This window comes from Pelmatolapia mariae, linkage group LG20 (genome assembly GCF_036321145.2).
Source record: "Pelmatolapia mariae isolate MD_Pm_ZW linkage group LG20, Pm_UMD_F_2, whole genome shotgun sequence".
Lineage (NCBI taxonomy): Eukaryota > Metazoa > Chordata > Actinopteri > Cichliformes > Cichlidae > Pelmatolapia > Pelmatolapia mariae.
In genome coordinates this window covers 33,136,152-33,161,832 of record NC_086244.1, presented here as the reverse complement: position 1 = coordinate 33,161,832, position 25,681 = coordinate 33,136,152, and the positions used below count along the sequence as shown (strand labels likewise).

General features: G+C 39.8%; 5 protein-coding genes across 7 annotated transcripts in view; 2 read left to right on the top strand and 3 right to left on the bottom strand.

Annotated features, from left to right (window-relative positions):
- The window catches only part of LOC134617980 (nephrocystin-4-like), a 178,562-nt gene extending 176,946 nt beyond the window's left edge, over positions 1-1,616 (bottom strand). The window contains exons 1-2 of one of the 2 annotated variants that reach the window (XM_063463095.1): positions 1,144-1,616; positions 490-627 (exon numbers count right to left, since the gene is read on the bottom strand). In XM_063463095.1, coding sequence (XP_063319165.1) covers positions 490-627; positions 1,144-1,323 — 318 coding nt within the window. In that variant the 5' untranslated portion in view covers positions 1,324-1,616. The remainder of the gene's footprint in view (positions 1-489; positions 628-1,143) is intronic. The other variant, XM_063463094.1, reaches the window with a different exon arrangement.
- Positions 1,617-1,872: 256 nt separating this feature from the next.
- Positions 1,873-5,745, top strand: dffb (DNA fragmentation factor, beta polypeptide (caspase-activated DNase)). The gene is made up of 7 exons (XM_063463096.1): positions 1,873-2,643; positions 3,298-3,424; positions 3,543-3,728; positions 4,577-4,656; positions 4,757-4,930; positions 5,291-5,391; positions 5,496-5,745. Exons 1-7 carry the CDS (start codon positions 2,530-2,532, stop codon positions 5,743-5,745), a joined length of 1,032 nt encoding a protein of 343 aa, XP_063319166.1. The 5' UTR covers positions 1,873-2,529.
- A 77-nt stretch (positions 5,746-5,822) lies between these two features.
- Positions 5,823-9,529, bottom strand: lg20h1orf174 (linkage group 20 C1orf174 homolog). The gene is made up of 4 exons (XM_063463097.1): positions 9,285-9,529; positions 8,328-8,399; positions 7,765-8,133; positions 5,823-7,086 (listed from the first exon to the last, which is right to left on the bottom strand). The coding sequence occupies exons 1-4, from the start codon at positions 9,294-9,296 to the stop codon at positions 6,946-6,948; spliced, it is 594 nt and encodes a 197-aa protein (XP_063319167.1). The 5' UTR covers positions 9,297-9,529; the 3' UTR covers positions 5,823-6,945.
- Positions 9,530-11,059: 1,530 nt separating this feature from the next.
- b3gnt7l (UDP-GlcNAc:betaGal beta-1,3-N-acetylglucosaminyltransferase 7, like) lies at positions 11,060-12,421 on the top strand. Its single transcript, XM_063465282.1, has one exon. It carries the CDS (start codon positions 11,063-11,065, stop codon positions 12,296-12,298), a length of 1,236 nt encoding a protein of 411 aa, XP_063321352.1. The 5' UTR covers positions 11,060-11,062; the 3' UTR covers positions 12,299-12,421.
- Positions 12,422-12,816: 395 nt separating this feature from the next.
- cep104 (centrosomal protein 104) overlaps positions 12,817-25,681 on the bottom strand; it is a 44,289-nt gene continuing 31,424 nt past the window's right edge. For both annotated transcript variants that reach the window (XM_063463616.1, XM_063463617.1), the window contains 9 exons: positions 23,922-24,122; positions 23,506-23,601; positions 23,152-23,239; positions 21,957-22,029; positions 21,656-21,764; positions 21,372-21,510; positions 19,872-19,939; positions 17,603-17,690; positions 12,817-15,227 (listed from right to left, as the gene is read on the bottom strand). In XM_063463616.1, coding sequence (XP_063319686.1) covers positions 15,091-15,227; positions 17,603-17,690; positions 19,872-19,939; positions 21,372-21,510; positions 21,656-21,764; positions 21,957-22,029; positions 23,152-23,239; positions 23,506-23,601; positions 23,922-24,122 — 999 coding nt within the window. In that variant the 3' untranslated portion in view covers positions 12,817-15,090. The remainder of the gene's footprint in view (positions 15,228-17,602; positions 17,691-19,871; positions 19,940-21,371; positions 21,511-21,655; positions 21,765-21,956; positions 22,030-23,151; positions 23,240-23,505; positions 23,602-23,921; positions 24,123-25,681) is intronic.

The following is a 25,681-nucleotide window of genomic DNA, read 5'->3' as shown; positions in this document are numbered from 1 at the left end:
TGCCACAAAGTGGCACACATCTGTAATACAATCATGATATTTTCTATGAAACTTTTTCTCAAAGTTCTCTCTAATACTAAGTTTTTACGTCACAAGGAAATTAGCTCTTCTTCAACTTGCAGGGTGAGAAAACAGAGTCGAAGTCATCAAATGCAACTGGAATCACTTATTGGCAATCACTTCAGTTTGTAATTTGCTGTGCTTTAGCTGACAGGATCCTCAAGAGCATAGCAGAACTCAGGGAAATCAATGCTGCTAATTTAAAGACGGCTAATTGGTAAAGCTTTTGAGTTGCTTTTAATTAAATAACGGCTGCCCTAAATGAATGGAATTTATGCATGAATACACATTGATTTTACTACATAATCATCTACTTGCTGTTTGCCAAAATAACATGAGGGGTTTTTAAAAGAGCCTATATATATGCAACAGCTGTGTGCTGTTTGGAGTAAACTTGTTTCAGTGGGATGTCTGTTAGAGAAGAGTTACCTCATTGAAAGTGATCTTGTTGTTTTTTATTGTCTGAGGTGAGCTCTTCCATGTGTTCCCAAAAAAGTGCTGATGATTTCTGTCAAACAGCGTTGCCCGTAGTTGGTAAGTCACACTTTGTTCTCCCACTGCCTTCTCCTATGAGCAAAAACGAAGCATATGCATCTTAGAAAAGTCACTGTTAACAAGTGAAGAGTTAAACTTAAATCCTCCTTTATGACTATTATCCAACTTCATGAAAAACACCCCAGAATGAGATTCCCAATATCTGAATGCTCAGTTTTGCATCCCTGTAACTGATAATGCCAGCAAGTAGTGGATGTCAGATTCACTTTGGTACTGTTTGATGCTCTATATATAGACCGAATTTACTAATAATCCCATGACATTGATTGTGTGTTTGATTAAAAAAAATGTATGGTTGCCTTCAAATATAACATTTTTCAAAGCTTTGCGAGATTTCTTCAGGCGCAGTGTCACAGAGATGGATACTGAATAGGCCTTATCGTGTCTTTTATTTTGACAGTCAATACAAAGTCAAGCTCACAGATTAAAATACACTGAATTTAGGTTTGCTAAACCTCTAGTGAATTGCTATAGCAGAGTTGTTTCTATGTTTTTAATTAGCACTGAAAGCTAACTGTAAACAGTCACCTGGGGTGGGAGGTGAGTTGCAGTGACACGGTTGAGGGTGAGCTGGAAGCCGTGGGACTGGGTGAAGCGGCTTTCTACAGCCAGCCTTGCGGTCTGGCTGTGCGGGGGAACCACCCGGTTCCTCTCAAACACTTGCTTCCAGTCGTCCGCCATCCTGGGTATGTCTTCTATTTTTACCATGTCCTTTAGTTAAAATAAACATTAGCCTGACATTGAACAAAAAATACTCAGAAATGTTGAACGCAACCAATGTTTTACTCTGAATTTAGTCTTCTCCATCCGTTCAGATGTTTAAGCCGTGGACGCCATATTGAAATCAGATTCTACCATTTAGAACAAAGGGGGGATATGTAATAAATTATTTCATCAGGAGCGTTCACGAGGGAGAAATATTATTTGAAAATATACTTAATATACGAATTGTATTTTCTAACGCAAGTCTACATTTTATTCCCGAAATTTAAAATCTACAGAAAACTTCGCATTGGCGGTCTCTAAACGTTCATACCTTTCAGTTGGTATTTCCCGTAGTGCTGCGTCAGTTGCTATGGTAATACTCATCTTTCCATTTAGGTCTTGTATGAACGTCAGCATCTCCAATTTAAAGTTAGTTTATTGCCACACTCGCAATATAAATGTTATTTTCTTTTTAAATATACACATGTAATAATTATCTGTAATATATTAGTAGAGTATAATTTGTAGGAGGAGCTGTGGCTGTAGTCTTAAGCTAATAAGGCGAATACATAAGGAGCTAATTTTGGGGGGTGATTAGACTCAGTTCCCCCAGAAGGACACATGCTGCCCATTCTCTCAAAACACTGCTGTCTAAAAACAAAAGACAGAAAAACAAATTATGCACTGAAAAGAAAAGAGAATGTCAGAATAATCTATGTACTATGATCTGGCCAAATAGTTCTCCACTTTCAGAGATATATAGCAGAGAAAATCCTAACCAAGTACTGGCCCAGTGATAAAAAAGCTGGTAGTTTGAAATAGGAAGACAAAAACAGAACGCTGGGAATCCAAAGAAGATTTCAACAGGGAATAAGACAGATGTGTGGCTTGTTGTCAAGTGTTGCATAGCCTATATAAACTGTAACGCTAATAAAGCCATTTGAATTGCATTATTATTGTAATCATTAATATTCACAACGTGTAATTGATATCCAGTGTGTCTACTACAAGCGGAATGTTTTTCCCATGAAGATAATATTGTAATGTAAAAAAATATAAGTTACTTCCACCACCAATCACGCCACAATAGCAAAGAAAGTAAGGAAAAGCACCAGCAGGGGGCAATCACACACTTCCGCTGCTGCTCCGAGCCTCAAGAGGAGGAAGAAGAAGGAAGCGGTAGGTACAAACCGAAAACAAAACAGCGAAATGTTCGGGAAAATTAAACCTGTCAAAATTAGGAGTTACAGTGAAAACAGGAAATACGGAATTGCCGCAAAAGATGTGAAGGAACTACTGAAGAAGGCCTGCAATTTGCTACAGGTGAGTCTTATGGGAATTAGTTAGTTTTTAACACCTTACACGGCTGTTCCGCTTTTTTATCTGAGAGGATGTGACATAAACGTCATCGCTGCTAGTAAACAAAAGAAATTAGGCTTTTATTTTTCCTAATTAGTAGTAACTCGATACGTGATTGGTTTGGTCCAAGATCATCTCCACTGTGAAGAAGATACGGCATAAAATAATTTTCGCATCATTTTTAGAGAACTCGGTAAACAGGATATAAGTGAAAAAGCAACAGTTATGTCACGTTCAGGTCAAAGTGACATGTAGCCTCTACGTTCATATTTCAAGATGCTTTTTTTTTACTCCATTTAGATTAAATTCTGTTTATGATGGGCTGGGAGCAGAATTCGTTCATTATTAAGTATGGCCTCGGGCACATTTTGTATAAACTCGCTGAAACAACGAGAAAATGATCTGTTGGTGGAAATCTGTACTACAGGGATTTTGTTTAATTAGAGTTTACATCGGATAAATAAATCCATTTAATCTGAGCAGACTCTCACATATGGCTCTCTTATGAAATATGTCAAGTTTACAGATTAGTTATCTGGTCTAAAAAGCTTCTACTTCTAGTCCACACAACACATTTGTCATTGGTGTTTTTACCTGTTATGTTCTCCACGAGTCCAGGTGCCACTCTCTGGTGCACGTGTTTGCTTGTATGAGGACGGGACAATAGTGACGGAGGAATTCTTCCCAACTTTGGCGGATAACACCGAATTGGTTCTTCTATCTAAAGGGCAGACGTGGAGTGGAGGTAGGAGGATCAACACCAGACAAGGGTTTCTACTGTAAACTTGTGTTTTTATTCTCCCAGTCAGCTAAACTGCTGGATGATTGTGATGTTACCTAATCTTTATGCATCTGATTTTTAGTTGTGTGCGACATCAGTCAGCTACTCAACACAGACCGGCATGCCGACAGCCTCATTGAAGCAGCGAAGGGGCTCCTCTCCGATGAGAAATCTTCAAAGAGGCGTAAAATCCTGACAGACCTGTTACAGAACCTGGAGGATAGGTCGGAGCTGGAGAGCAGAGAGGAGGATGAAGACTGGTTCCAAGGTAGCAGCCTTCATCCTCTTGGAGAAGCACTCTTTGTTTTGTTTTAGAGTTCCTGTGACTTTCCCTGTCGTGGCTTCTTTTGAGGTCAAACTCCCAGCCTGTCTACACGAGGCTCAAAGAAGTACAGTTAGGCCTGTAGGAATTTTGACAGTGTTTTGTGAATTTGTCTCTGTGTTCCACCACAGTGGATTTTAAAGCAAACAATCAAGATGTGATTGGAGTGCAGACTTTCAGCTTTAATTCAAGGGATTTAACAGGCTTGGTGAGCCTTGACCTATGCGGGTCATGAAGGGTGGAGGCTGTCCCGCCTCTCTGCTGGAATTTGCTACTTCTTCACATGTACTGTGAATAATTATATAAATTATAATAATTAATGAATAAATAGATTTAAATAAATAATCAAACTCTTGAGCCTCTGAAAATGGGCCTTATGTATAAAAATGACTTGAATTCCCAAACAGTTAATGCAACACTTTGATCAAACTCCTTGAAATAAAGCTGAAAATTTGCACTTTAATCACATTTTGATTGATTTTAAAAATCCATTATGGTGCTGTACACAGGCAGTATTACAAATATTGTGTCAATGTAAAGAAATCCCTTTAAAAAAGCACTATAAGACATGTGCTACTGTTACTAGAGAACTGGGAAACCATGAATAGATTAAGTCACTCTTGTGTCTTTATTCCAGTATAAAAGCATTGTGAAGACTCAACACCATTATATTTGGAAAATGTTTGAGCAGTGCGACTATGTCTGTTTAATTGATCACTTCTTTCACAGATGTTTCTCTTGATGCGAGTCTAAATGAATCTGTTGAGCATCTTGTTATGTGTGTTTCTCTTTAGGTGTTGATTCTCGATTTAAAACAAAGTCTGCCTACATGAAGTACAACTGTGAAAGCAGGATACGCGGTTACTTGAAAGAGGTAAACTTGGGAGCCAGGTAACACTCTGCACCTGAGGTCTTTACAGGATTGCTCTACAGTCAGCTGTTCTAACAGTTGTGTTTTTTGTTGTTTTTCTCAGCTGGATGATGCCACCAAATCCATACAGAAAGCAAAAGTGAGGGCAGAGTTTTTGAAAACCTCACAGAGCCTCGCAGAAATGCTGAAAACAGCCAAGTGTAATGGCTGCTACTTTGACAGGACTGAAAAGCAACCAGATCGCCTTTGTACTCAGGAGGGATGGTTCACCTGCCAGGTACTACAAGAATACAAGCTGTGAGGTATTAAGAGGTCTAACCGAGTTAAATGGGCATGAGAAACAAATGCAGGCAACATGAGTTTTACACTGTCACAGACAGGCTTTTGAGCTCTGAGGGAAAGGCTCTTGAGTCTGTACAGAGTACCTGGGATCTGCTCCAACTGACTTGTCTGAGGTTAGTTGTGTGTGAACAGAAGAGTCAAAGACAAAAGTGCGCTGTGGTGTGAGCATCAGAGCAAAGATAAAAAGTAGTGTTTAACTCGGCTTAACAGTCATTACATTTAAAATGTCTCAAAAATATTAAAAGTTCAGATGTGCTTCAGACTAAGTTCCTCTTCCTCTAAACTGCGTCCTCAGGGATCATTTGATGAGAAAGTGTGCAAATCTCTTCACTCTATCAACCCCTATGGAAGCCGCGAGGGCAGGATTGTCTTCAGCACTTGGAATTTGGACCACAGGTTCACGCCACCTTTAGTTTATTTACAAGATTTTGAGGGTTTTTTTCTTGTTTTTTTTTTTTTTGCTTTACATCCTTTCATGCAATTCTTCAATTTGTTTCCAGGATTGAAAAGAAGAGGACAGTTATTCCCGCTCTGCTGGAAGCTCTGCAGAATCACAGGAGCACTGACATCAACCTGAACTACTTCTACCAACTCCTGTTCACGAGGGAAAACCTGAAGCTGGTCCACATCGTCTGCCACAAAAAAGGAGCTCACAACCTGCAGTGTGACACCAAGAAGATCTATAATAATGCCACCAAGGATCTAAAAGCAAAACAGAAGCCCAAAGTAAAGAAAAGGCGCATGACTTGAAGTCCTGTGACAAATGAGTGGACTGTGATTTGTTTGATGAACTTTGTAAATAATTAACTCTGAAAAGAACCCATCACATCAGCTGGAAAGGTAAATTTGCCTTTGCAATCTTCTCGACGTAGTCGTGACATCAGCTTGAGTTCCAAACCCACCATAGTGAGCTTTAATTTCATATTGGAAGTGATCGACCACACTTAAGAAACCATGAAATTCATTTATTTGTTCACTGTATTGGCACTGTGATGTAAAGTACACAAATTAAGTACAAAGATGATAACGAATCATGCACTTACTGAGAATGCTGCATAGAATGTGGAAAGCAAATTGATATAAATAAGGCAGTAAATATATAAAATATTTGGACGGTTTAGAACAGTCATATACAAAATACAGGCGACAACATCTAGTGCAATTACTGTTAACCTCTTGGGTAGATTACATTTTCACTCAGGTTTAAATTATCCAGTCTTTCAGACTGCAGTCTTGTATGAGGAACCTTTTGTTTTTTTTAAACAACACTCTTTTACAAATTTTAGAAGAACCCTCTCAGGGAAAATTAATTCATTACATTGAATATGTATCGATACAGATGTGTTATATATTTTAAAGCTGCCAGAAACGTGAGCACACACGAGTTGAGGATGAAGAGACACTTGGTGAATAATGACTTTTATGCAGAAAACTGTTGATGATGTTCAGCTTAAGCAATGAATTTGTGCTATTAAAGTTCTCAGTACAGAAGTTCATGCTCCATCCCTCCTCGTTACAGACATGTAATCTTAACTTGGACTGAAATTGTCACTCTGTTGCTCTTGTCAGCATGTAACATTTGCAATTTATCAGTTTTCATTTGTATGGAAAAACAACCTTAAATCCAGCATTTTTTAGTATCTCAGAGGCTAATCTGAAGCTGCACTCAGGATTTCAATTTACTACACAAAGTGCTATAAACACCGGTGATGGTTACACCAGATATAGCTACACCAGGTGTTATGTGAGTATACATTCAGCAATAATTTTACAAACATTACTGCATTTACTCACATTGGCCATTTTCATTTTATTATTGCAGTTATGACTTTTTAAAAATCTAATTATTGATTGAATGCAATGTTTGAGCAGGTAGTTTTCTAAGTGCTGAGAGGTTTAATGTCTTTTCATGAGCAGAACTTTCTCAGTTATAAGAGCAGCAACTCTTCACTAAGTGCCCACCCCGTCGTCTCGCTGCACGCCGCTGAAATCCACCTCGTCTTCATCGCTGTCCTCTCGAGCGTAGTAATGTCGCCTCCTGTTCTTCCTTTGGGCGCGGCTAGAAGACGTGGATGATCTTTCAGGAAAATCCTGTGGGATGAATCCGTATTTAGAATTCATTTAATGCAACATTATTTTCACCAATTGTGCTGAAGATATAACTGCAGGAATGATGGGCCTAGAGATGTGGTGGGAGTGGGGGGATGGAATCTATGTGTATGGATAAAATTAAAGTTATCAGTGAGTAACAAATCTAACTAGGGGTTGTTACTGCTCTCTTATTACTCCAGCCCTGCTTATAAGAGGGTGAAATGTCAGTTTATTTAATGTTAACTGTGAGTGAGACCAGAAAAAGAGAAGGAAAAAAAACTCTGCAATCATATTTATTTGAGAGAAAGAATCCAAACCTCAAGGCGAACTTATAATGTATACATTAGGGACTCCTGGCACAGTGAGGCTTTTATGTAACAACTCATGGTCTTCTACTCTGCACATTATTGCCCATCTTTTGTGTTTTATTAGCAGGAAGACCCTTTTGGTACATCCAATAATGCACCAATTTTAAGGTTCAAATGTATAACAAGTCTAACATATCTTTCAACTCCCATGTCTATTGCAAAACACCCTAGAAGTGCAGCTTTAAATGAATAGATATGGATGATGATTCTTCTAAACTGATCATCAGTAAGCAGACGTTTTCTTTACCAAACAAAAAAAAAAACAAAAACAACCCTATTTCCCCCAGGAATTAAAACCAACGTGCCTCACCTGTACAGCATCCAAGTTTCCAAAGAACTGCTCCACAGGAAGGATCTGATTACTGTCATCATCTGGGAACATGATTTTGCCCGTTTCTTCATAATCCATATGCTCAGGCTCATATTTGTCCCAGATGCTATTCATTACACAGCTGTCTGAATCCTGTCCCATCATCAGCGCGTTCTCTTTGCCTTCCTGTCCTTCATGCTCTGGTGATGCTGAGCACCTCCTCCTGCCAGAAGACTGATGGCATTCACAGCTGATGCAGGAGTCTCTCTCCAGAGGACCAGCTGCTTTAGTGTTCCCAACTGCTGAGCTGCTCTCAGATGACGAGTTCGCCTTTGGACTTTTCACACATCTCCTCCTTGCAGCAGATGTCTATGATACAAAAGTTAAGGAACAAAGTTAGGATGATGTTGGGGTAACCACAGCGGGACTCCACTGCAGTAATCAGATCCAGTTAATTTGGAGCCACTCACAGCTGTCCTGTAGGGCTGTAGATAACTATAACTCCTGCCTTTCTTTTTGACTCATCACACATCTGCAGCATTATGTACACAGACAAAACAAACCTTTCTGGAGTTTCTGGTCTCAGAGCTGCTCTTCCTCTTTCTTGGCTTCAAATTATCAACTTCACCAGGCATCTGCAAAGCATCATGATGTTTGTTTATATAAAGTACTTTGTAAATGCAATGACATCGTGGGAAAAAACAAACTATGGTTTTAGTCAGCTGAGAGGAAGCCGTCATAATGCCAGCGTTTGCTCCTGCTAAGCAGAAAATTAGCAAATGTTTTCACTCCACTCAGTAAAAGAAACTAAATTTATCGGACAGCTGTTTAACGGGGGCAGTTTTAGAATTTTCGCTTGCACACAGATTTGTCATTTTTCATTTTAAACATTGTCTTAACAAAAAAAAAATTAAAATAGTGGACAACATCAATGGATAGCTATAAAGCTGGCTCTGCAGTCCCGCTGAGCTGCTTAAACCCTCCAACAGCGCCCCTCTATCCTCCGCCGGCTAAACTCCTGCTAATTTACTGGCAAATTAAAGTCACGTTACTCGTCAACTATGACCCAGTTCTTTCAGTACAGTCAATACGCCTAATCCCTCCGGCGTTGCTTTTTCACGTGTAGACGTGCCCGAGCTACGCCGAATGTAAGTCCATAAAAGGCAGCTGATAGTTGAACTGCTAAAACAACAACACCTGCTCAGCACAGCAGCTAGCTTTCGCCTACAAAAATCAAAGCAATATCGTCGGAAAATAACCCACCCACCCCCGGTCAAAAATGCCCCGGGTATCATAATGTGAACCACGCTAGTTATGTTGCTAGAAGAATGTATCGGTACAATAACACCAACACGGAGGTCACGACGAAGCTAGGCGTCACTAAACACAACAAAAACGCCTAATTTCGACATCTCGGCAACAAGCTAATGCGGCCAGCTACGAGCTAACAGTAGGAGAGAAAAAAAATAACTAATTTGACCTGCCTGCCGGTTTTCTCATTTAATTAAACACGTACTTACCTTATGTATCATTTGCCGGCGTGGATATTTAGGTTTTTCAGCACCTACGATATTGAAAGTTTACACCACCTTGGGGTTTTCTGGCTTTCCAATCGGCTGGCTTCAACTAGCGACTAAACAACGGCGATAATTTTACGATGTGAGCGCTCCCCGCCGCCTGCCCGGTGTATTTCCTGCTGGTGAGGTTCACTCAGAGGTCTGCAGTTTCAATATCAGGACGTCCTCTGCGCCACACTGCACCGCCATCGACGCCACCCCGTACTAAAGAGCAATAGAGAAAAAAAGAAGTATATCTTAAAATGCACGTGTTATTTTATATTTATATATATAATATTAGATTTCTATTACAAAATGTATATGTAATTAAAAGAGGTTTAGTTCGAGGGGGTTGTAAATGCTTTTTACTAGATCTATTTTTCTATGTATGTTATTTTCTTTTAGGGTTTTTTTTTCCACTATTTTAATATTTTATTTTTTGACAAACTTGGCTTTCTCCACTTTTACGCCATCTCAGTGATTCTGCGGGAGTTGTTTCCACCCACTCGTAACTTATGCTAATGAAAGGGGTTCTCGTGACACGCTGGTCCACAGTAAGCCCGTATTTCTCCGTGTTATTTTGTGAGATTGGACAATCATACGGAAAATGCCAGTTCACGCCATGTTTGAAAGTTTGGCTTTTGTTTAGCAGTGACGTATGAAGGAGGAGATTCCGGAAGTCGAATGCAGTTCCAATCAATGTCCACAAGATGGCGCAATAAGGTTTTTAAAGAAGCGTCTAATTCTTTTAGTCAGCCAACAGGTCACACTGGCTTCGGTTTTAACAGCTGTGTGATAATTTAGAACATACAGTTGACTCTGTCCGGTAACAAAACAATAAATAAACATAATTTAGAAATCATTTCATGTTCTGTCATTCATCGCACAGTTCCAGTCAGGAGGCTATTGATTGCCTCCCTCTCCTCCAGAGCAACCGACAACAACACGCGGCAACAGATGGTGGGGCCCCACGGATCTCAGCGTCACGGACGTTAGGAGACAGGAAACACCGAGACAGCTCGAGGAGGACTGTAGTCCAGTATTTCTCACCTAGCACTGGAATTAAAATTGGACTGTCAAACTTCTTTAGAAAATCATCATCGCTGTTCCTTTATAAACGCTGTGGTGTTTGTTTTATTCCTCACACGAAGATGGTTGTTGAATTATTTCTGAATCATTTCGTTGTATTTTAGTTCTGTTTTCTATCACTTCTAATCATGAAAATTAAAGCGGATTAAAGGAGCTACTGATATTTAATATTAAGAATAAGATAAGGTTGTGGTGGCTAGTGGATCGGCAAAACCTGGTGAACACGTGTGTGTGTGTGTGTGTGTGTGTGTGTGTGTGTGTGTGTGTGTGTGTGTGTGTGTGTGTGTGTGTGTGTTAGACAGAGAGAGAGAGAGAGAAATGGGATACCTGCCGGTCCCAGATCAGTTTAGTTCATTAAGGGGAGGAGATATTTGGGGGGGTGGGGTGAGATAGTGGTATCCTCCATCAGGTCTCCAGATAGTCTGTGTGGAGCCAAACCCTGAGAAGAAGCTCCGGGACGAACTAGACAACAAAGAGGGACGAATGTGTGACTTCACTCTGCGCTGTCATGGTCAAGAAGTGGCCAAGGAGACACTTGACTGAGCGCTCTTACCCCGTGTCTTCGTGAGGTGGGACTGCGGTCTCCACTCGGGCGCACAGTTGTGAAACATTATGAAGGCATCTGAGGGTCCCAGCGTGTCACGGTGACAGCAATGGATCACTTTTTTCGTAGAAAGCGGATCCCCGCTTTTCTGAAACCCCTGTTAAGTCTGTCTCTGATCTTTGCGTCTTTTCTCATGATCCAAAAGCTGAAACTGTCGGAGAAAGACGCAGTGGGGGTTAAACATGTGAGGGATCCGGCCTGGTGCGGCTCGGAGTGTTTTACATTTAAGAAGACAGCTGTGACCAGTTCGGGGACCTCAGATTCTCCCGTGCCCGTCAAGGATTTGGAGACACAGCGGGTCCCGAACGTAACTCGGGCTTCTTGGGACGCGCAGGTTCTCAACTGTAGCGCGGACGCATCGGTGAGGACCCAGGACTGGTTCCGGCGCTTGGACCAGAGATTTCACCAGTTTGTGCTTCACAGACACTGCAGGTATTTCCCCATGCTCATCAATCACCCGGAGAAGTGCGCCGATGGAAACGTTCACCTCCTCATGGTGGTCAAGTCCGTTATCGAGCAGCACGACCGGAGGGAGGCCGTGCGTAAAACCTGGGGGAAGGAGCAAACCGTAAATGGGAAGAAAATTAAAACTTTGTTTTTACTCGGAAGCCCAAACACTGGCAAAGACGCCAAGAACCTACAGAAACTGATCGAGTATGAGGACCAAATCTTTGGGGACATCCTGCAGTGGGACTTCATGGACACCTTCTTCAACCTGACTCTGAAAGAGGTCAATTTTCTCAAGTGGTTCTACATCTACTGCCCCAACGTGCATTTTATATTTAAGGGAGACGATGATGTGTTTGTGAACACGCTCAACCTGCTGGAGCTCATCGACTTCAAGGTGGAGCAGCGCAAAGCGGCCCGCTTGTTTATGGGGGACACCATCTCCAAGGCGATCCCCATCCGAAACCGACAGAGCAAATATTACATCCCCAAGGAGCTGTACGACAAGCCGTATCCACCCTACGTGGGAGGTGGGGGGTTTCTGATGTCCGCCTATTTAGCCCGTAGGCTCTTCGTGACCTCGGAGGGCGTGGAGTTGTACCCCATTGACGACGTGTTTTTGGGGATGTGTCTGCAGAGGCTTCACTTATCCCCAGAGATGCATCCGGGCTTCAGGACATTCGGCATCACCAGACGCAGGGCGAGCACAATGAACACAGAGCCCTGCTTTTATAAAAACCTGATCGTGGTCCACAAACTGAGCGCGCAGGAGCTGCTCAGGATGTGGAGCGTGGTGCACAGCCAAGACCTGATCTGCGCACAAAAAACTTCGATATGATTGACAGAAAGTAAATAAATTCACTAAATCTGAGCTCACGGGAAGTCTTCTTTGGCCGATCATACTCGATGATCTTTACGCAATCTGCGGAGTCACGTTAATTTTTCCTTTACCGTTACGCAGGGGTCTGACATGGAAGAGGAACTGAATTTAATACTGTGTGTCACATTAAAAGGGTTGATTTGTTTTCAGCTGACTCGGCAGGTTGGCGCTCTCCTCTCCACTTCTGTATGGGTTGATTTTCCGTTTTGTAAAAACCACTAGAGCACAGCTTTCGCATTATGAAAGCACCCGTGTTTCTGTGCCATTCCAGACTGTACTGCCTTAATCTGAATTTAAAAACTTATTTAGAGACGTAGATGTAATAAACCCACGGGTGTTCGTGCAGGTGCGAAAAAGACTGACTTGTTACATCCAAGTGTTTCCCTTAAGCTTCCTTTTCCGACTTCAGGATTTCATTGCAACGTTCAAGTGCAACATGCGACTACATGATTTACAGCATAGAACACACAGCTGCATTCATATTTGAATGATTATTTTATTGAATAGAAATTGTAAATTGTAAAAATCAAATTATGGGTATTTTAAGATAATATATTGGTTCTGTTTTACCTTGTTTTGTAAGATTTACAGAGGCAGCCCTGAAACCAAAGAAACCACGTGTGTGTAACACTGTAAATTCATGTGTGTTAGTGTCAATAAAACCAGAGCTCTCTTGTAAACACTGAATAACGTTGCAAAACTTGATTGATATGTGTTTTATATTGCTCAACAATAATCCTGGAAGTTGGACACTGCCCATTTTTTTAATACACAGGGGGCTCTTAAATAGAGCCGTGTATAACATGTAACATTTATGGTGAAACACTAATGGGGAATTTTGATTACATGGAAGCACATGTGCAATGGTCCCTGAATAATGCTTTATTTAACAAATACATCTGCAGAAAAAAGAAGTCAAAATGCTGTTGACTACAAATGCATGAACACAACTTTTACATCTACTTTTGCTGCAGCTCTCAGTACAGAAGCAGACTAAAGCAAGTTGTTTCCCCACTAATAAAACATACGCTCACATTAATGTTATTACCGTTTCCAGATACATCACAATCACTTTGTCGTCATCATAACACTGTGCAGCACAACATGAGCACAACTTAAGAGATAATTATAAACCAGGCTAAATGTTATATGTAGGATTTAACTTTTCAGCTTGTGATTCTATCAGTTTGAAGCCAGTGATGTGATTCTGAACACTGGAGGGAAAAAATGCGGTGTACATACAGTATGTAGCATATTCATGTCCACTCCTTTCCTCATTCTAGCAGTGCTGTTTCATTCAGAGACCTACTTTGTCTCATTTTACTTCTACTTCATACTATCAGTAGGCATTGTGGAGGGAAGTAAGTCACGGCAGTGTGCTAGAAATTCAGCAGTAAAACATCATCCTTTGGCAAAGTGCTATTTCTATATAGAATTATTATAAAAGGAAAGCAAATATGTAAACAGTTGGCTAAGTGTGAAGTCGACAGCAAAGCTTCCCTCAAAGCAAAGAACATCTTCTGCTTGTAACTAAACTGTGACCTCGTTCCTCCTCCTGTTACTGGGTGTGCAAGAAGGTATGAGTCATCGTCTTCTGAAGGGATGTAGCAATTAGACATATTTTTACTGAAACTGCGACGGTTACCCATAGAAGTTTGTCAACCCATTCATCTGGTGTAGACCGATTCTACACAAGAAACTGTTGATTTTAGTTGTGCTCTGCAGCATAAACTTGCCAATCCTTACAGTGTTTAGAAGGTGGGTGGAGTTCCATGGGACAGCTAGCTATCTGCAAGGTGCATGGATCAGAGGATGAAATCTTAAAAGGTCCAAACTTGCACTAGCACATTTACACAGATGAAGGCAATAAGCCATGTTAGACAAGCAGTGAAGTTCTACATACTCCAAGAGGTTTGGCCTCTTCAAACTCTACAATTTGAAGGTTAGGATAAAATAAATGTTTACATGCTACACTTGTTTGTTTGTTTTTTAGGTGTGAGAAAATCGTTGCGATAGCATGTTTATAAGCGAGAGCTTGTACTGCAGTTTAAGGATGTATAAATTATAAATTGCAGATAACCACTCAGAAACTAATCATAAAACCTCACTACACTGGTTGCATTATAAGGGGTCAACTTCTAAAACACAACCTAAACCTGAAGCCTAAAGTCCTATCACCCTGTACACTGCTGCTTTACCTTTACACAAACTCTGTTTAAAATCCATCTTGTGAGTCACACAAAGTCACAGTTGGGAAGTGCAGTCCAACAGTGAGGGACTACCCGCTAAAGCTGTACAATTCCTCTGTAATGATGCTCTAAATGGCAGTGAAAAAAAAGAGCCTCAAAACCAACAAATCCTATAAGGGGATTTCAGCAAACAGCACTCTGTGTGCCTATGTTTACTTGACAGGTGTGTGAGAGGCTAGAGGCTTGACGTGTAGTGAAAAGCATTTTCTGTTCTGTGTGAACTTTGTCGCACATAACAGGATTAGAATTTACGTCATCGTCTCAACAATGGGTAAAACACCGTGTTGTAATTCTGTGATCTTATAAGACTTTAAATATATTAATGGCTTCAATCATAAAGTAATAATGGCTTTAAATATATTGCATATGTCAGTGAATACATCTGAAACGTCTCAAAAGTGCCCGAATGTGGAAATAATGGAGTGGGTGGGGTCGTCTGGTACTGTTGGCTTTCTCCTGTTGAAGTGTGAGGGGACGTCTCTGGGCTTCTTCAGACCAGCTTTAACGCTTCCCTGGTGGATACTCTCTGGCTAAAGGAGCCAGTGATGGGATTCGGCTGCCCCTGCCCATGGGCCTGGCTCTGGCTCGGGCTCCATATGACCAGACCTGCTTTAGTTTGGTTCCACCGAAAGCTCTGCCTGGAAACACCAAAACACATATGCACAAACAAAATGATACTTTACAGTAAACTGCTAGAGGAACATTAAAGCAGGGAGCCTTTATATTCTTGCATGCACTTTGTCATTAACCTCCCAAGACCTGGCCTAAAAATTACTTCGATATTTTGATTTTAGTTCCCAGATCATTTAAATTTCCTGGCTGAAAGGAAGGTGCTGTGGCAAATTTTTTTCTTCTTTTGTCTTCTATCTTCTGATGAATATAAACTCTTTCCCCCATAAAGACAACATCTGACCACCTCCTCTCTACCCTTAGCGACCGGTTTTGACACATCAGTATTTACACATAAAGACGTGGTGTGATGATCATCAGAATAGTCTCCGGGGTTTTCCAAGTGTAGCTGCAAAGGGAGTAGATCACCCTCATCACTTATGAGGCACACCCAGGCATTTTGTTCACTTGTTCTACAGGCCTGAAATAAGAAACTATGAGATCATTTTAACGCATAATTCCAGATAGTTTAACTCTCTAAATGCATACATAATACTAACTCAAATCTATAAGGCACTAAGAATGATCATGGAAGGTATAACAAAGTGGTGAGTAAGGCAGACAGGATTCAGAATCGTGGAAGGGGAGTCACACTGTGCTGTCAGGAGATGACGTGGAGGAGAGACAGACAGACCAAGAAGGTGAAAGCTCAGAGGATGATATGCCAGTATTTGAGGAGGCTAAGCAGCAGAAAAATGAAAATATTATGTAAGAAGTATTATGTAAGAAAGGGCTTTGAAAGAACCAGTAAAACTGTATCCTACCTTATCTGAGTCATTAACACAAATATGCTGAATAATGTTTTACGTTATAATGCTACCATCAGAAATTAGCAACTCCCTTTGAGTTGTGTGATCTGATATTAATTTTTTTCTAAAACCTGGTTCACTATTGTCTGTTTGATGTATTCAGAGGACCAGCTATCTTGGTGATAATGGTTAGCATCATCCTGTTTTCCTGTTTAATGCTACATACTGCAAAATGTAAGTACTGTTTAAATATTGAATTGATAACAACAGGGGAGCTACAGTTTAACGCGCTTGTAGGATAAATATTATTAATCATACTGATCAACAGGGTCAAAGAAGAAATCAAACTTTTATCTGATCTGTGTGTGCATGTGTGTGTGTGTGTGTGTGTATTCTTATTACACATTCTAGGAATTATTATACCACAAAACTTCAAAGCCCTACATTAAATAATATGTATTATGTAAATGTAAGGTGAATGTGATCATTTTATCATTGCCCAGGCTCTTCAAAAGCTGGTGTATCCTCCTTTGAGCTTTCACCTTCACACTCTGTCTGGCCCTCCTCCACTTCCTCTCATGACAGCGCTACGTTGCACAATTTTGAGTAAAATCCTTTCCGTCTCACCTTGTCTTCCACCACAAAGGACACCGAATAAAAGTAACTATTTGATTTTTAGTAATCATTTAGGAATCATAACATCTGTAAAAACCTGTTAGCCCAGCCCCAACAAATGAGTTGTCAGCAGATAGCACAGGGTTTCCTCTTGGCAGAAGATGTTGTAGATTACATAAAAGTTCTCAGAGTCGTGCCCTCCACAGAGGACAAGAATAAATTGTTCAGGAGACTGAACAAAGAAACCTGCAATACTAGAAAGGCCAGTATAAACAAAAAGGTTTCGCGATGTCAGCATAACATGGTGATGTCATTCTGATTAGATCAAACACTTATTGTTTGTGCTATAAACCAGTGATGCACCTATACGCCACTTTTCCAAATGTGAGCTGGAAAGAATTTCAAAGACGGCCAGTGAGAATGAAAACATTAAGATGAACTGGAAAAAACAGTCGACTTATGAAGCAACATTTTTCAGAGCAGGTCCCTGTTTCATACGTTTCAAGTTATTCTCACGATGGTCATTTGGTGGTAGTAACATGCCAAAAGATTAATAAAATGTAGGTGTACACTGTCAACAAAAAAAGCTCCACAGGACAGCTTCAAATGATCCATGGCCCTAAAGTGTACAGTGGACCAAAGGTTCTCTGGCATCAAATAATGTAAACAGTAATACAGGCTGTTTTAGCATCACCACACAATCAGGTATGATATAAAAAAAACAAAAACAATCAATCACACATCCAAAAAGGAGGGTTCTAGCATACATCAATCTAAATGATACACTAAAGCCCATTACACTAGACTCCAAATTAATCTCTCACTATAATTTACATACATCCTTTTATCAACTGGGGGACAAAACCACAGTGGAAAACTGCTGAGTGTGGGTGCTTTCTGTACCTGTCACAGTAAGCGTTGGGAAAGTGGCTAAAAAAAAAATAAAAAATAAAAAATCGGGATTTGTATGAATGCTTTACCTTGTGCTGGCTGGGTTCTTTGGATTGCCGCAGTCCTGCGTGAGTTTTGTTTACAGCCCTCCCTGCCCATGAGGTGAGCCTTCCAGGCCTGGAACAGGGACAAAGTAGCTCAGTGAGTTTGCTCCTCTCCCAGGCACTTTCACGACTGCGACAACCATGGGGTTACTGTAGGCCCAGTCAAGGTCTGAATGGCTGCCCTCCCTACCTACTAACACTGCAGTCTTTCATTGGGCTTACAGCCTCTCCTCCAGCAAAGAGAGTGCAACTTTCTGTGAGTTTCTTCTCCCTTGTGTGAGAGCGTGAAGTGAGAAACTGCATGCAGTGAGTCAAACTTTTAATGAGAGCACAAACGCATCACAGGAAAGTCTCAATAATGCTTTGCACGTGTCACCAAAAAGTTGGAAAAAATGATGTGTATAATCTAAATCTCATGTTTTGTTTAGGCTGCAAGTGATTTTTAAGGATTAAGAAGTTTAATCAATAATTATTCTTGTGATTCTTTGTTGTTTTTGAATCGTTCTTAACCCATATTTTGTCATACCAACAGGACTAAATGGATATTATTTAATACACCTGACAAGCAAGCTGTACTTTTGTGGTTACCACTCACATTAATATTATTACAGTTAAAAAATATTTAGTGAAAACTCTGAAACCTCTTAGACATCTTTCCTCATTCTAGTAATTCTGTTTCATTTAGAGATCTACCTTTTCTCTTTTTACTTTGACTTCAGACTGTCAGTATGTACTGAGGAGGGAAGTTAGTCACTGTAGTGTGCAGTAAAGCATCATTCTTTGGCAATGTGCTTTTCTACATAGAATATTAATGAAAGGAAAGGATATTTGTAAACAAAGGGCGATCGAGTCAAACTGTTGCATTTATCCATATATAAAAAGGACAATTACTACATTATGTTTACAACTTTGCTTTAGTCTCGTTTCCTTTTTTTCCTCGGAAAAAATTAAACATCTGCTCTACAAATTCTGCCAAGGGACATTAAGTAATATATGACATCCACAAACTTTCCCCAACAGTCACACCTTTAGGTCTTTATGCTCTGGTCTATTAAGTGTCTCAACAATGTTGCTGCTAACTGAGGCAGGCGGGGCGAGTACATGTGCAGGAAGATTGTCTCTTTGAAACATGAGTTGCATGATTCATTAGGCCCCACAAAGACACAAACCAGAACGAAGGATGAATGAAACGGAGAACCAAGCGTTACGTCTCCTTGTGAGACAGAGAATCTTGTTTGCTCCGTATCCACTTTCAGCTTCCCAGACACACCAAAGAGAAGCATGATGGCTGTGCGACTCCAAAAGCACTGAAATACGAGCACCGCTTGTTAAAGATGACACAAAACTATTATCCCTGTGTTTATATTACATTCAACAACTTCTATTCAAATGTGTATTCAAGGTTTGATTATATTTCCCATTTGACGCAGTGACTGTCAAATCTTGAATAGAAACAAACAGGATGAAACTTCACCTACATAATACCGAGCTGTGAATTGCGTCAGCAGCCAAACTGCCGCTGTTTCAAATAAAATAGTCTATTTTGCAATTGTAGGAAGATGAGATGTGTTCATTGTCTATGTGTGAATGCGTTTCTAATCCACGCTGCAGTTATTATTAATCTCTGGTTCTCGTCCACAGGGTATCTTTGTTTTGTATCCCTCCTCTCGCCCTTCCCTAAGCCTGGTTCTGCCAGAGGTTACTTCCTGGGAAAAGGGAGGTTTTTTTCTTCCCACTGTTGCCAAGTACTTGCTCAAAGGGAGTCATCTGAGTGTTGGGGTTTCTCTGTATTATTGTTTACCTTACAATATAACTTGCAGCTTTGCAGTGACTGTTGTTGTGATTTGGTCGTATGCAAATAAAATGAATTAAACTGAATAATCTGTATCCGGTTAAGTTTTATCTATGAGCAGCTAATCAGAATCTTTTGTCTTTAGTTCTTCTGAGACTAGCAGGAATGTGAGGAATGTGATTGTACTTTCTTCATCTTCTCAATGAAACAGCCCATTAAGAACAAAGGCTTTGCTTTCTTTGAAGTCCTTAAAGGTCAACATTAGCTGTGCTTTACTTCAACACCTGTTTGCTGCTAAAGCCTCACTTGTTTGTGAAAGGCTTCTCTATTTTATTATATGTGAAGCATTTCTACTTCTGCTTCTGACAAAGAAGACTTCTGCATATGCCAATAAATCAATGGTGAAACTTGTTGCCATTATTTATAATTAACTAGCTGACTTGTGCAAGTACGCAGTCTCACCTCCTCTCCGGGCGTGAAGTTGCTGTGACACAGAGGACAGTGGTTGAAGCATTTACCCAAAATGGGGGCTGAAACACAAAGACGACACCTTCAAGTCAGCTCTTACAGAATTACAGAAAAGTTCCCATAAATGAATTTACAGTACTGAAAGAAAGCTGCTTCAAACAAAACACAGCTTTGAGCACTGTGTCTATTGTGGCAAATGTATGCTTATGCACAAGTGAAAGTTTAGTTTATCTGCCTAACCAACAGGAACTACTGTAAACAAAAGGCTTGCCGGTGTCAATTACTCATGGAACATATGGCTGCTGATGGAGAAGTAGTGTAAGCCTTGCAGTGTTTTATTGCAGAATATTGAAGATGCTGGCTTTGTGAACAAGTGTAAATGCGATGCAGCAACGGTACTCAACTATGAAAAGAGAGGTTACAAACTCTCAGACAGAACGGTTCAATAATTTGAACCAAACACAATCAAAGAAATGTACAACCACAGGGTGCTAAACCCAAAGTCAGTGGAAGAAACCCAGAGAAAATCGAGTTAAAACCAGGAGGAAAATTACACGAGGGGAAGCAGGTTTATCTATAGGGGAATAATTAATCACTATTTCAGGAAGTATGCCTTCTGAAACTAATAAAATGCTGAAATCTGACTGAGGAAATTTTTGCGGTAAAATAAGGAAGGGAAAATCCCAACACAGACATGGATTAAGAGAAACGTAACTAAAGGATAACTAAATAGCTAAGTTACTGTAAAACTGCAAAAAAACCCAACAAAAAAACAAGGAAGCTGTGGAGCTGGCTGCTTTGCAGACCTGATATTTGCAGGCCTACGAGTCAGACTGATCATTCACTCCAAATGATATGCAGCCAAATAGTCAAGGCTTTATTTGCATGCTAGTTTGCTCCAGGATTACAGAGTTAAAAATGTAAATAATGATATAAATAAATAAATAGTACATTTACAGAGAGCATGCAGCTCAGTAGAAATCTTCTTTTAGTGTGTATTAGTTATTATTATTATTAGGCCTCACCTCCTGTCGCCTGGCTAACACCTGACTAACAAATACAGGGTAATATACAAGGTTAGGAAAATGACATGTTTTTAGAATGTAAATGTTTTGTTTTTGTTTTTATCAGGTCAAATCTTTGAAATGTGTTTTTTCTTCCCAGTTTATTATTTCATGTAGTTAAACCAAAATAGCTCCAACCTTGAATTACCAAAGATTAAAAAATAGCTGCATTATATACTGTGGAAGTGCTGCCTTATTACTATTATTGGATATTCACTGGTTCAGTTTTGATTTTATGAAATTGTCATTCGCTGTCATGTACAGTTTTTTTTCTCAGTTACACTCATATAAGTGAGGCCTACCATGCACAGACCAAGCTCTCACAATCATTCCTGCCTACCATTCTGCCACCTAATAATGAAAGTGAGAACAGAGAAAAATAAAAAAAATAGTCAGTTTCCTGTTGCATGGAAAATCAGAGAGAACTCACGATTGCAGCCAGGACCCTGAGCGTGGTGAGCCAGGTCCTCGCTGGCCACAGCCTCTGAGCAGAGTGGGCACTGGCTGAATTTGGACCTGTTTTCACATTCACCCAGTAGGTGCTCCGTAAGGCTGGCTATTTCAACTACCTGTGAACACAATGCAAAGTTACACTCAATCAACTTGGTAATGCAGTACAGATACTTTCAGCAGCTGGATCTAACTCTTTGACTTCAGCTCTATAACAGAAGTGAAAACCTAGTGAGAAAAATAAATAAAAAATTAGCAGTCTACCTGTCGACATTCGTCGCAGCGCCGCAACATCGGACAATGTTTCCAGTAGTGAAGGTCCAATCCGTCTTCTGTGAAAGACTCGTCTTTTTTACTGCAGAATATACACAAGCTACAACAGAGTGTAAAGTTAGAGGATCAAATGGTACCAAAGTTTACCATAGGACAATTACTGAACACAAAATGAAAGATAAATGAATACCTCGACTGGAAAAAGCAGTGAATACACACTAAAAACTAAAACTCTCAAAAATAAAGGCCATTTGAGTCATATATATAGCTTACAGGATTTTAAGTAACATACTTGTCCAGACAGTTGATTGATTGTTGGACATCACCACTTTCCATCCTCTTGTTCTGGGACCCTTTTGTGACAGCTGGAAATTAATAAGACAGTTATCTGTAACAGCCAGCACTACTGAATCAAAACCCATATTGTAATTCAGACTTTGCATGACTGATGTATTATTCTATTAACCCTATAATGCCCTTTGTATTGTAATTGATACATGAGTTTCTGAGACCTCTATCTCATCAACATGATCAGTACTTGCCATAATTTCAAAATGTTATGGACAAAACTATTTTTTTTGTCTAAAATTAACATTGTTGTTAACAAAAAGTTAACAAAAACGCCCAATCTATTAAATGCGATGCAAAAAATATATAATAAATATATAATAAAAATATATCATACACAACATGATATGCAAAAAAAATTGTGGATTTTGTTATAAGGGTTAATAAACATCTCAGTTGCAAAAAATCCTAATTTTCTGGCTATTTTTTGATGGGGTGGGTCTTACAGGGTTGTGTTTCTACACACTTTAACCAACCCTACCTGTCAAACTTTAAAGCTATTCAAGCAAAGGTAATGCTCACTCGTGCTGATGTCAATTTTTTGCACCATTATTTCTGTAGCTAAAGGCACAGCTGAAGTACTGGGGTAATAGGTCATACATAATTTAGTCAAGTGTGTGAGGGACACACTTTAGGTCTCTATCTCAAAATCTGTCAGTGGTATAACAATTAGATTATAAATTCTGAGGTCGTAGATGCCGTCTGCATACTGTTGTTATATGATGTCTTTTTTTCAAATATAACAATAAACTTGAATATAAACACTTTTTCTTTTCATTTTTAAGCTCTCATATCTATAAGACCATTGATCGGATTATTGTAGTCTTATGATACACAGTAAACCACATAAATGGAAATCTGTGTTACAAATTTCAATCCCCTCAAAGTCCTCAAAATTGTTCTTTCGTCAAAATTGCTGGAGGCGGGGGGGGTCAGGTAAATTACAGCTCAACATAAGGGTAACTGTGACTTGAAAACACCTTTCCAACTACCGTTTGCATATGAGCAGGGCCTATTTCAAAACACTGAGCTTATCGGCACATCCTTGTCAGCACATAGAAACAAATATCCCTTTTGTGCGTTGCCTCAGACCTGCAGATGTGAGTAGGAACTGAAGTGTGATTTATGTAGGTACATACTTCCTTTGCCAGCTTTCTGGGAATCTTTCTCAGCTTTGTGAACTTCTCGTTTGGCTATTTGTCCTTTGGTGCTTTCATTGCCTCTCTCCTTTACAAGCAGACAAAATATATATATATATATATATATAAGAACAGTCAGTGTCAAAAAGCAAAGTTCCAAAAAAACAGACATGCAATCATTTGCCTTTAATTGAGACAGGGCAAGTGAGGCTATAATGTTTAAGTATTATAAGCATGTGAATTACTTGGTGTGTGACCACCTACGAGGTAAAAAGACAGTCTGGAGTTATAAATAGAAATTAACAGTTGTTATGAGATGTGATATCACTGCAGACTGATGACAGCACAACATACTGTGATCTCTTTTAAGGCAGCCAGCTGCTCCTGAAGAGAGTGGATCTCCTCCTTCTCCTTCTGTCCGTCCGGCTGACCCCCACCTTTCTTTAAAGTCTGGGAGAAGGTGGCATGCCATTAGTCCATTTCATATTCAGTTCTCTACCATGCTTACCTTCTATCCACTCATTTTCATTCTGTAATTGTTAGTTTTTTACACATTATTACCCTTCATTTCTTAAGTTATGGCATCTCTTGTTATTAAGGTCTAGAATTAAGGTTACACACACCTAAAGCTCTTCAGACTGAGGCTTCAGGTGCTATTTTACATAGCCATTCAAATTCTGGGGTAGTTTTAATATTCTTTTTTTAAGAAGAGAAGATACCAAGTATAAGATAAAAATTAAATACCAGCAATGGGGAAAAGAAACACTTGCCTGAGTCTCTACCAGCTTTCCATCAATCTTGGCAAAGCCATCAAAGAGGTTTTTGTAGAGGACGTTCTTTCGTACTGCAGCATCGTTGGGTGGAAGGTAGCTTAGGACGGCACTTCTCTCCTTTTGGTACATAGATAAGATGATTCGCAGTGCCAGCTCTCGAACTGTTGATGCGCTGTGCGCCAATGCCGCTGTACAGAACTAACAGGGAACAACAGGGTTTCCACAAACATGAAAAGGTCTATATTATTATTCCATTTCTAATCCAAAATATGTCAAAAAATTATATAATACACTGAGGTTGAAATATTTAGGGATAATTAGGGATCATCACTTGAGCGACGCACGTCAGTCCATTTATGTGCTGACGTCACAGTTACAATTCAGATTTGAAAAACTATGTGAAAAATCTTTAAGCTGCATTTTTCCAAGCTAAAAACAAAAAGCCAACAGCAAAGTGCTCAAAACAGTCCAGACTGTATACCATTTAAAATAGCTAACGTCAGCTATCAACATGCTTACAGACTGGCACAATGAACCATATATAATATCCATTTGGGTGGTCAATGTTTTTGTTTAAAGACATACCAGATTTCCAGAAATACTAAAAGTACCACACAGCAACACCAATGTGCAGTTTAGTACGTCCAGTCCAATGAGCTATCATTTAGACGAGTGAAATCATAGCATTTTATTTGCTTGTTACTTAGAACATACAGTCAGTGGATGCAGCTTAATAAACAAAGCCTGCTATCATTAGTTGTTAAATTACTAATGTAACCTGAATATGGTCATTTTTGGTTAAAAAAGAAAGAAAAATATGAAAGTGGTGAAAATGAGGTATCAAAATGTCCATAAAACAGTGTGTTGTCACAGTGGCTACATCCATCTTTTATATACAGTCTACATGCAAAACACTACAGGACAGTGTTTGCATATTTGGAAGTGTGGAAGACAGTGGATGGATGGATGAACAGACAGACCTGGGCTATGAGAAAATCATTTAAAATCTGATTACTGACCTTCTACAAGCTTACCTTGTTAACTGTTTCAAACCTGATTTCTTTGAGAACATATTACATCTAAGAACCAAAAAGACTTCGTGCATTACCCCTTTCCTTCTACCATTAAACCTTTATACTGGAACACATACTTCTAATATGATGTCTCAATGATATCTAAATGTATTTACAAAAAAATTAATAAATGAAAAACTCATCCGATTTGGAAAACCACCCCCTTTAACAAACTAAAGAGAACTTGTTCGATCGATATCTGCAACAGAGTCCTTTCAGAGCAGTGACACTCATAATATAAAATGAACTTATTATCCAGCATAATAGCTGTGAAGAGAGGGACGATAGAAAGGCCATCCTGCCAGTGGAGGACATTAACATTGAGAAGTAAAGTGTGTACAAAGGCCACCCATCCCTTGCTCAACCGGCTCAGGGACAGCATGCCATTATTCTCTGTTGTATCTTTCAACCATTTCTCATTTTAATTATAGGAAATTCAATCACCCCCTTTTTTCACTCTGGCTTCCACCTCGGAGTAGATCACCCTAGTAACAGTGGAAGAAAAAGGAAATATGTTAGCTAAACCGTAGCTGAGCTGTCGAGGGGGACAGTCACAGGAGCCAAACAACATGATAAACTAGAATTACTATCTAAGGGCCGTGAACGCGTGAAGGTGTGGTTAACAGTAACATGTATTGAAGGCTTTGAATGGAAATAATATATGGGGATTAAAAATGTTTGCAA